Genomic DNA, 12,283 nt, shown 5'->3' with positions numbered 1-12,283 from the left:
TGGCTTTCGGCCCGATGTATGCTTGCTTGGACCGGTTTCGGGAGTCACGTCCGTCTTTCTACTTTGGGCCGCCTTTTTACTTCTTTCAATGTTGATGGGGTTCTCCCAATACTCCACCATCTGGGCCCAAACCCCGCTTTCAATGTTCTTCGAGGGAGAACGATCTGGCTTCATCTGCCAATATCGTTTATACCTGTTGACACTGGATTTGAGTAGGTCCATGAACATCTTTTCCATGCGTCATAGACCCTCGAGGTATGCCCCTCATCCCAATACCAAGATTGCTAAAAAAACTTAATTAAAAATAATAAACAAATTTTTTATTAATTTACTAATTTAAAAAAAATAACTTACAATAAAACTAGCAAACCAGTGTTGCCGAGTGGTCTCGGGTAATGAGGACCAATTCATCCAAGGTCCAGTAAAATTACTTTCAATAAACGATGAGACGGAATTATTAACCGCCTAATCGACATTAAACCTAAAAATTACCAATATAAGTAATAATTTTTAAACAAATTTATATATTAATTTTATAAAACAAATAATTAAATTTTACCACAATGCCCCATCCTCTTTGTTAGGATGGAGTTTACGCAATCGCGTCCTCTGTGGATTGGACGTGATGTCAGAGTACTGCACCCGCTGTGAAGCTTTAGGAATTTGTTATGGCGGAGTCGATCAGCTATCGCGTCCGTAGCTACGTGCAGCAAATCCTATCTATTTTCCTGCAAAATAAAACAATTATTAAAATTTCTATAAATTATACACGAAAATATAATTGCGTTATCAAAAATATATGTATTTTACCGAACTTTTTGGAAATAGAAGTAGAGAGAAGGGTTAGGGTGTTGGAAGAAGAGTTTAGAGAGAGAAAGTGAAGTTGTTGTTGGTAGTGTAGAGAGTAGAAACGAAATTCGTTCCTTTATATAGCGGAACTTTGCAACGAAATTTCGTTTCAATGTAGCAACAAAATTTCGTTGCTAATTTACTTAGAAACGAAGTTTCGTTGCAAACGCGGAGTAGTAAATGCGTGCAATGAATTCGCCAGAGACTATCGGATTTCACGCAGATTAGCAAATTGCGTTGCTAATCACTTTAGCAACGAAATTTCGTTGCTACATTGAAACGAAATTGCGTTGCTAATGGCGTTAGCAACGAAATTTCGTTGCTAAAGTGATTCAAATCGTTGCAAGGTGTCAGATTACCGCGACGGTCAAATCGTTACCGTAGCAACGAAATTGCGTTGCTAAAGGAGACGAATCGTTGCTACTTGTCGCCTGCATGCAGACCGATTTTGCATGGAGGTCGCAACGCAATTTCGTTGCTACAATAGATTTAGCAACGAAATTGCGTTGCTACAGCATTAGCAACGCAATTTCGTTGGTAAATCTATATTTATTTATTTTTTCAAACAGAATCCTCTTCATCCTCATCGTTTACATCACTTTCTTCGGGTTCACTATCTCCTTCTTCAATAATATTTTCATCAACATGTAAAATATCATCTTCAATATGACCAATAAGATTATCAACTGACGGAAATGTCAACGCGTTTAATTCTTCGACGTCATGAATGATTTCTTGAAGAGGTAGCATTGTTGAATCGGTTGCATTTTCTTCATGGGATATTCGTCGTGGTTGTATTCTGATAACCGCACTCCATTGTTCACGCCGCCATTTCACACTTGGATAAGACATAAAACACACCTGATCAACTTGGGATGAAAGGATGAATGGATCGTATTTTTTATACTTCCTTGTGATGTTAACATCAACAGTTCCGGCAGCGTTCTTTCTGATGCCTCTGCCATGTGTATGATCAAACCAGTCACAGTTGAATAAAACCATTCATAGTCCAACATAACCGTTGTATTCGAGAACCATGATTTCCTTAAGAATATCGTAGAAATCAGGTTCATTCGGTACATCACAGCCTACGGAACCTCGAACACAAATTCCATAGTTCGATACTCGTCATTCTGAACCATGGTCGAATGTGTGAAACGTGTATCCTCTTGTGAACATGATCGGATAACATGTCACCTTTCTTGATGGACCGTGGATCAAATTTTTCAACCAGACTGGATGATGCGGGTGATTGTTGCACCTGAAATCAATGAGACAATTATGGTTACATTTAATATTATAATAATAAAAATAGACAGAAATTAAAGAAGTTAACTAATACTTACATACTGACATAACCAAGTCGAGAAGAAAGTTTCTTTCATCTTGATCAAACCATCACCATCAATATCTGGATGTTGACGTATCATGTCCTCGTCAAACAAACGCACAATGGGTCGAATGTCTTCACAATTCAATAAGATGTAAGTGTGTGTGTGTCGATACTCCTCTTCGGTTAACCAACGTCGACTGGATTTTCCACTAAGCCGTCCAGTCTGATAGAACATATCTGGCACAATTTTCAAACAGTCGCTCTTCGTCTGCATGTGTAGATACACTTCTGTGTTTCGTTTGGACATGAGGCTCGAAGTAGTAGTTTGTAAAAAACGTCATCTCCTCATTAACGTACTGTTTGACGATTGCACCTTCTGGTTTATTCTTTTTTTTCACCTTGCGCTTAAGATGGTAGAAGAACCTTTCAAACGGATACATCCATCTGAATTGAACTGGTCCTCCGAGGATTGCTTCATCTGGAAGATGTATCGTCAAATACTCCATAACATCAAAGAACGATGGGGGGAATATCTGTACATAAAAAATGACAATTAAAATTTCATCTAACATGAACTTAAATAACTTACAAAAAATTTAGTTTCTTACCTTTTCAAGCGCACACAGAATGATCGGAATATTAGTCTTCATAGTTTCAACATCTTTGACATTTAAGTTCTTAGAACAAATGTCTCAGAAGAACGTGCTGATACCTGTAACGATATTAATTTTATAAGCGTAAGATATTGTTATTCATTACATGTGGTCAATTTTAACTAGAAATATCCACACGTACCGCATAAAGCTTCGGTTACAGGTTGTTGTAGCAGTTCACCGATGGCAATGGGAAGTAGGCATTGCATAAATACATGACAATCATGACTTTTCATCCCATATAGTTTTCCACCTTCCAATGTTTGAAGCATATCCCCATCTGAAAACTTGACTTCATCTCTCAACCACTTTAAAATCGCAAGACTTTCATCTTTAGAGAGTCTGAAGATGGGAACAGGAGCTTTTCCATCTGCTCTGACCTCCAAATCTTTCCGAGAACATATGTCCTTAGCATCCATCCTTGAAGTGATGTTATCCTTTGATTTACCTACAATAAATTTACAAAAGGTATTAAACAAAACGTATATAAATAACCACAAAATTATTAATGGAAAAATGGAAAAAAATGTTACCTTTCACATTAATGAGTGTGTTGATGATATTATCAAAAAAATTCTTCTCAATGTGCATGACGTCGAGATTGTGACGAAGTCTGTGAGTATGCCAGTACGGTAAATCCCAAAAGATACTTCGTTTATACCAATTATGGTAATTACCATACTCATGTGGTTTGGAATGCCCGTTTCCTCCACATTCGGTTGTTTTTTGCACGCCGAAAATGCTATCGATACGCTCGTACAATATTTCATCACCCATCAGGAGAAGAGGCCTTGGATCGGTCACAACTTTGTTCCGTCTAAAATTTTTTTTGTTGCGCCTCCATGGATGATCCAATGGTAAAAATCTGCGATGACAATCAAACCAACATGGTTTCCGCCCATGTTTTAATTGGAATGAATCAATCTCATCCATGCAATAAGGACATGCTAAACGTCCATGAGTACTCCACCCAGACAACATTCCATAAGCCGGAAAATCACTGATTGTCCACATCAACACTGCTCTCAAGTTGAAGTTCTGTCTTGTTGAAACGTCATACGCATCAACACCTTGTTCCCACAACATCAATAATTCATCAATCAAAGGTTGGAGGAACACATCAAAACTCTTCTTCGGATGAGAAGGTCCCGCAGTAATATCGTCAGAAATAAAAACTCTCTTTTCAAACACATTTCTGGCGGTAGATTATACGGCGACAACATAATTGACCATAATGAATATTGTTTCCCAGACTGACCATACAGTGCAAAACCATCGGTGCATAAACACAGATAAACATTTCTCACCTCACAGGCAAAATCAGGATATAGCTGCACAAAATGCTTCCATGCCTCACCATCTGATGGATGACACATGTTGCCTGAATCCGAAACATGTTCTCCGTGCCAACGTATCTGAGATGCTGTCTTGTGAGATTCGTATAATCTCTTCAATCTGTCTGTTATCGGCAAATAAAACATCCGTTTATACAGCACTCTTTTGCGTTGCACATTTTTCCTGGGTTTGAATCGATCAGCTCCACAAAATCGACAATTCGATAACTCTTTATCATCTCCAGACCAAAAAATCATGCAGTTATTCGGGCATACATCGATTTTGATAGCCCTCATGCCTAATGATCCCATGAGTTTAGACATATTGTAGAAAGAATCAGGAGCATGGTTACCTCCAGGAAAATAATCGGTCATAATCTGACATACCTCGTCCATACAATTCTCCGTCAGATTATAACTCGACTTCATGCCCATCATTCGTGATGAAAGAGATAATTGGGATAATCCTTCTACGCACCCTTCATATATAGGTTGATTAGCTACCTCCAACAAATCAAAAAACCTCTTTGATTCGTTGTTTGGTTCTTCATCTTCTCTGTTAGAACAAAACTGAGAAGGGAATGCATCTTGAACGATATCAACGTAACGGTTAGTTGGTTCACTGCTCCTCCCAACAAATTTGTCGTTAATGGTAGGAACATTAACAACATCGAGCGTTTCACCATGATAAACCCAAACATAATAATTTGGAACAAAACCTCTTTTGAATAGATGTTTTAGAACCACCTCTGGAGTAAGAAATTTAGAATTTTCACATCGTGCACACGGACAATATATTTTACCCATTCTTACGCACTGATTCTGACTTGTCGCAAATTGCATGAAATTCTGCAACCCCTCTTCATACTGGATGCTTAAATTACCCGTAGATGCATCAATTCTCTCGTATAACCATCGTCTAGAGTGATAAATATCACCTCCACTCGATGTCATTTTTTTTCGAATTTTTGAAGTTTGAAGGGGAAAAGAGAGAAGGAGAGGGTTTTATAAAATTATTTGCAACGCAACGTAGCAACGAAATTGCGTTGCAACGTACAACCGATTAGTAGACTTCACCGTTTTGCAACGCAATTGCGTTGCGACATTTCTCGGTTAGCAACGAAATTTCGTTGCAAAACAGCTTTACAACGCAATTTCATTGCTACCAAAAAGCGCAATTCTGACACCGAATAATTTGCGTTGCTAATATCGTTAGCAACGAAATCGGTGTGTTGCTACGTAGCAACGAAATTCAGCTGTGTGGCAATTGCGTTGCAAAACGTTACTCGTTGCAACGAAACTTTCGTTGCTAATAGCAACGAAATTATTTCGTAGTAAAAGATTGCAACTCGTTGTCGTTGCGTTGCAATATTTTCACCCGTCAAATAACGTTGCTAATCGTTGCAACTTGCAATGAAATTTTCGTTGCTACGTTGCAACGAAAGAATTGCGTTGTTAGCATTGCAAAAACGTGTTAATTCGTTGCTATTTCGTTGCAACATTTTTTCGTTGCAAATCGTTGCTAAAGCGTTGCAAAGTTTGCAACAAAATAATTTTCGTTGCAACTTTCGTTGCAGAAATGCTGTTTTTTGTAGTGGACGACGATTTGAGAAAAGCAGCATCATGTACGAGATTTGTATTTTGGACTCTGGGACTTGTATTCCCGCATTTTGTATGGTTACGTTATGATTATTCGGACATGTGTTGTTTTGTGATACGGATCGCTTGTATTTTCCGCTGCTTACTCTGGTTTGATTAAAAATGTTTTTGGATTTCGTATTCTCGCTTCCGCAAGTTATTATTTTATCGTTATATTGTCCATTTGGCATAACCTGTATACTGTTTACGGGTTACATGTGCCACACTGATGGTCCGACAGGTCCAGACCTGACGGTCCAGATGCGTGGTAGTCGGTCCGTTCTGAGATCTGGAACGGACGGTCCACGGGAAATGCAGACCGTCCGTTCTGACATGCTTGAACAGACGATCCACATGCAAATCTGGACCGTCAGTTCCAGATTTCGGATTTTTCGAAAATTAACCAAAATTAGGGTTAAATCACTTTATAAGAAGGAGACTAAAATCCTAATAAAGTTAGCCGACTTTGGAGAACTTCGACAGACTTTTGGGTGAGTAAAAAAGGTCTAAGAGGTGATTGATTACACGTATTTTGGGTGACGTTTTGATATTGGATGTCCAGTGTATTTCACTCTATTTTATATATTTGTAGGCATTCTAGGGCATATTTGGCTTCGATATTGCATGGTTGTGTTCTTTGGTATTTAAACAGGTTTTCATGCATAAAAAGAGCAAAAAAAGTGGAAAACATTGGCTATGGAACATCACGGACAAAACGGGAACATTTGGAGTGTTTCCAGAGAAAACGTGAAGCTCAGGAAACGTCAGATCTTGCAAGTCCGATAACTTTCACTCTACAAGTCCAAATCATGCATTCTCTACATCATTGGAAAGCTCTTTTCGATATCTACACATAGACACCAATCCGATATCGGAGCAGGAAGTTATGAGCGAATTCGTGAAGCCTGTCAAAACTGCTCAGAAACACGACAAGATCGGTTCGGGTTTATTGAAACGATCGGTTCGACATCGCAGAAATTGGAAAATTGCTCAGAAAGTGTAACCGATCGGTTTGGCTTTGCCGAAACGATCGGTTCGACCCCCAGATTCAGGAAAACTTCCAATTTTATCCAAACTGAAATGAAATAAGAGGGGAAAGCCTCTAGGTCGAAATTCATTCAGACTTTACACAGAAAATAGACCTAGAGCACACCAAAAGGGAGTGATTATCAAGAGGCAAGAGATCGGAGTAGAAGACGGAGATTACGAAGCCGGGAAATCGACTAAGCATTCTTCCTTTCTTCTATTTTACGATGTTTTGTATTATTGATATGAACTATGTCGTTCCGATGTTTAGAGAGTAGTTCTCTTGCTGTGGGTTACATATTTGCTATGTAGGGATCTATTGTTTTTAATTCCAGACTCTGTGGATTTATTTATTCTATGCGGTTTATTGAGTTGAGATTAATGCTTTTGATCCTGTTCGCCACTTGATTGAATGAACTTAGGGTTTTAATTCGCATAGACATATGGGATTCTAACCTGGAAATAACTCAGTAAATGGAATAGGTATTGCATCGAGAGATGAATATTTGCCTAGGGATTAGGATAGCGTTCGTTCATGCATCAAGGGTTTTAGACTATTGAATCGAGATATTAGTAAGATAAAGCCTGGATAGTGAGATTAGACTCGAGAGAGTTAATCTCTACTTTAGAGCTTGAGTTCCCTGAATTGGATAGATAAACCACTTCGTTTGCATTTTTTGAAAGATCCTTGCATGTAAAGCAATCCCGAAGCCTGCAGTGTTTTCCATTGATTGTCTACAACCGTTTTAGTTAATTGCTTTGTTCTCGACATTCCATTCTCCACATTCCTATTATTTTTCTTGGATTTAGATTTGGATTTGGGTTTAACTCTTTTGCTTAATTTTGTCTCTGTGTTCGACCCTAGCTACTACACACGATCCGTACACTTGCGGTTAATTGTTGAGTCTAGGATATTATAACTTGATCGAATTTATTCGCCTAGATTTCTGACATCAAGTTTTTGGCACCATTGTCGGGGACAATTTAAGCAACAGGATTAGATCTTGTCTAGTCTGGATCTTTTTGTTTTTTCTTTTTTCTTAAGTGATCAGGATATTATAACTTGATCGAATTTATTCGCCTAGATTTCTGACATCAAGTTTTTGGCACCATTGTCGGGGACAATTTAAGCAACAGGATTAGATCTTGTCTAGTCTGGATCTTTTTGTTTTTTCTTTTTTCTTAAGTGATCTCTCACGTTTTCTTTGTTTGTCTGTTGTTTTTCGTTTGTGTGCAGGGTTCACTAGTGCATGACCAGAAGTTCTAAGATATCAAACCTAGTACCTCTTGATCCTGAACTTGAAAGAACCATCACACGCCTCCGACGACAGCAAAGACAGATGGAGAACAACCGAGATTTTGCTCTTCCTGATGGTGTCGAAGGCAATGCTGACTCAACCTTTGCCCAGTACAACATGCCTAAGCACACTGAGCTTTTGGCTGGTATTCGATTACCGGCCATCGACATGTCTAGTTTCGAGCTGAACCCGTCTACTATTCAGATGTTGGGCAACAATGCTTTCCGGGGTAGGCCGAACGAAGACCCGAACGCACATTTAACTCGCTTTAAGATGATGTGCCGTTCTATCAAGAGAGATAGCATGGTGACAGAGGATACACTTCGCTTAATTGCTTTCCCCTGGACTCTCCTGGATGCTGCTTTGGAATGGTGTTATGATTTGATACCTGATTCCATCCACACCTGGGAACAGTTGGAAGTGCAGTTTATGTCAAACATTTTCCCAGCTCACCGCACTCAAGCTGCTCTTTCTGGCATTCATTCATTCAAGCAAGATCATGGGGAAAGTCTTTATGACGCTTGGAAGAGGTACAAGGGATATCAAAAGTCTTGCCCTCATCACGGGCTAGATAAGAACTACCTGATCAACACCTTCTTCCGAAGACTCAGGATGGATACCAAGACCTTGATCCAGGCATCTTGCGGTGGGAGCATCCAGAACAAGTCATTCGCTGAGCTAGAAGAACATATTGAGATGATGGCCCAAGAAGAAGACTCTCCGAATGAGTACTCTAGAGATTTGCCAAGGAAAGGCAATGATCAAACCATACAGATGGTCCTCGAACAATTGGCTGTCCTCAATGCTAAGTTCGAAGATTCCACTCGATCCTCTAGGACCGAACATTCGAAGCCAACACAAGAGGAGCTCGGTATGTACGCACTAGATGAGAGAATCGAAGGTGTGAACTATGTGGCCAACAACCCCTACTCGAACGCGTACAATCCGGGGTGGAAAAATCATCCCAATCTCTCATACAAGTCAAACAGTGTTGAGAATCCCGCGTCGAACAACTTCAGAGTATCTGACAACTCGAACCAGAGGATTCCTCCCGGCTTTGCTTTTCAATCCAGGGGTCCTAATCAGACATCCAACTACAGAGCTCCGGGACAATCCTACAACAATGTTGCATCTCCAGGTAATCTCAAATCTAACCCTGATACGTACGGTCTCCTTATACAGTTTTTGCAGAGTCAAGAGAAGACGAATCAGGAATTTTGAGCTCAGTTCGCAAGCATCGAGGCTCACTTCAAGAACATAGACAACCGGATTGCTCAGCTAGCATCAGCCATTCAAAGACCATCTGGGTCTCTTCCAGGTAACTCTGAGACTAACCCTCGTGCGCATGTCAATGCTATTACCTTAAGAAGTGGTAAGCAGGTAGATTCTGGAGATCCACCGATGGTTGAGCAAGGCGATAGTTCGAGAACCACAGTTTTAGACACTGCTGATGATACACCTGAGCCAGCTTACGTGCCTCCTCCTCCTAGACCACCACCAGTACCGTTTCCATCTCGCCTGAGAAAGCACAATGAAGACAGCCAATTCGCGAAGTTCGTTGAGATGCTGAAGAAACTTGAGGTAACCACGCCATTCACTGACGCTATTTTGCAGATTCCCTCGTACACGAAGTACCTCAAGGACATTCTGCCCAAGAAGAGGGTCACTGAGAAAGAAACTATGGCGCTTACTGCCGAATGCAGCGCTTTGATCCGACACGAACTCCCGCTTAAGCGGTCCGATCCAGGTAACTTTTCAATCCCTTGTAAATTGGGTAATGTTTCCATCGACCGTGCACTCTGTGATCTAGGAGCTGTCGTCAGTCTTCTTCCATTATCGATCTTCAAGAAGCTGAATGTGGGTGAGCTGAAACTCACTAGAATGACTCTCCAACTTGCCGATCGTTCTGTCAAATACCCCATTGGGATACTTGAAGATGTGCCATTGAAAGTCGGAAACTTCTATATCCCGGTTGACTTTGTGGTTCTCGACATGGACGAAGATCCTAAGGTACCTATCATCCTTGGTCGTCCATTCCTTAATACTGCAGATGTTGTTATCCATGTTAGAGCAAGTAGACTGGCCATGAAGATTGGAGATGAGACGGTGGAGTTCACATTGGACAAAAATCTCAAACAACCGGCATCAACAGAATCTGCCTGCTTCATAAACACACTCGACGATTCAGCTCAGAAGTATGAACCGATCGTTTTAGGCCAGGGAACCGATCGGTTTGAACATGATCTCAATGCCGGAATTTTATAGAAAGTCGAACCGATCGGTTCTCGACCTTCAACCGATCATTTCGAAAATAGAGTTCGGAACAAAAAGTTACAGAAACTCAAACCGATCGTGTCGCAGTGTGCAACCGATCGGTTCGAGCACCCTTCTCGAGCTTCGGAGTTACAGAACTTGGAATCGATCGGTTCTGCATTCTCTAACCGATCGGTTCAGGCCCCAGCACGATACAATGCTTCACTTTCATCTCGCATGGGCGCTCATGACCTCTCTCACTCTGTTAAAGAGGTCACTAGTCTATCAGACCACCATTCTCATATACTTCATGATCCAGGTTGGCAAAAGATCGATAATCTTCGCCTGTTAGACCCGTATGGTAGTTGAGAAGGTTCGGTCAACCTAACGACCTTAAACAAGCGCTTCCGGGAGGCAACCCGAGTTTTTAGGTTAGTTTTTCTTTCCTTTCTTTTCTTTTTCTCTTTGCATCGGATATTGGTTTGTGTCTTTATCACCAGATTGAGTTCTAATGAGGAGCTATTGAGGAGACAAGGCAGCTAGCTATGCGATAGACGTAGACAGACTTAAGTGCGAGTGAACGAACGTCGCGAGCTAAGTATTCTTTTCTCGTTTTGATTTACTTCTCTCTTGACTCATCTTATTGGTTGCCTCTACTAGATGAGAATTGACACCGAGGACAGTGTCTAGTTCAAGTCTGGGGGAGGATTCGTCTAACGCCAAACCATATCTATTTAGAGTAGTGTTGCATGCATTTTTTTCTTTTCACTTTTTAGTTACATGTCCATATAGAGGGTTCTAGGATCATATAGTTTGTTGTTAGGATTATGCATTTACATATAACATTTAGGACATATAAGATCACGTGCATAGAACCGTTTTGAACATTGATGTGATGATCTATGACATGAGAGAGTAGAAACGTCTTGAAAACACTGTGATCTGTTGAACGCGGTTATGTTTTGTTGAATTGATTGCTTGATCTTTAGGATTTTCTAGAATGGCTTGTGGGATAGAAATCGTTGATTGGAACTCATGGGACCGATGTTGTCTAGTCAGGTAGAAAAGTTTCTATAAGAGTCTTTCCCAAGTTTGCTGAAATAGGTAAAGTCTATTATCAAATGCATTCTTATTTTTTTATGTGCAGAAAAAGATAGTGAGCATCTCGACACTCCGTTGTCACTACCTCGTCAACGAAAATCGTTCGAGGACATGAGTGCATCGATTCGATGGTTCAGGTCTAAGTTGTGGGTCGGGTTATCCAATAAACAAAATAAAAAAAAATTGATTAGGAACCCTTCAACTTCAACGTCCTAGGAACCCGAGATGCTAGCAAAAAAAAAGAGAGAAAGTCTAGCTAGATGAGAAAAAAAAAGAGAAAAAGATAAAAAGAATGAACGCTGAAAGCGTAGACTAGATACATTAGGCAGAATGGTGTAATAGGTTCGAGAAACATGCTTGATAGATGATTGAAGTCCTTAGATTGGTTCTGGGTAGGGGTATAGATCCCATAGCTAGGAAAGACTATCCTTTAGAGACAGAGATCATATTAGACAGACTTGGTCATTGTTCACGGGGATCTAGGTCGGATAGATGTTTCGCTCTCGATTATCATTTTGAGTTATGTCATTGTCTCGCCTTCCTTTCAGATTGTTTTTCACGGAGTATTTGCTCGAAGACGAGCAAAGGTTTAGGTCTGGGGGAGTTTGATAACACGTATTTTGGGTGATGTTTTGATATTGGATGTCCAGCGTATTTCACTCTATTTTATATATTTGTAGGCATTCTAGGGCATATTTGGCTTCGATATTGCATGGTTGTGTTCTTTGGTATTTAAACAGGTTTTCATGCATAAAAAGAGCAAAAGGAGTGGAAAACATTGGCTATGGAACATCACAG

At 40.2% G+C, this 12,283-nt stretch overlaps 1 protein-coding gene across 1 annotated transcript; it reads left to right on the top strand.

Annotated features, from left to right (window-relative positions):
• The first annotated feature begins 8,173 nt into the window (after nt 1-8,173).
• Nucleotides 8,174-10,396, top strand: LOC104808443. The gene is made up of 3 exons (XM_010534121.1): nt 8,174-9,151; nt 9,359-9,878; nt 10,068-10,396. Exons 1-3 carry the CDS (start codon nt 8,174-8,176, stop codon nt 10,394-10,396), a joined length of 1,827 nt encoding a protein of 608 aa, XP_010532423.1.
• Nucleotides 10,397-12,283: the final 1,887 nt, after the last annotated feature.

This window comes from Tarenaya hassleriana, unplaced genomic scaffold, assembly GCF_000463585.1.
Source record: "Tarenaya hassleriana unplaced genomic scaffold, ASM46358v1 Cleome145, whole genome shotgun sequence".
Classification (NCBI taxonomy): Eukaryota; Viridiplantae; Streptophyta; class Magnoliopsida; order Brassicales; family Cleomaceae; genus Tarenaya; species Tarenaya hassleriana.
Note: the sequence above shows the minus strand (reverse complement) of the source record. Positions and strands in the feature narration are given on the sequence as shown.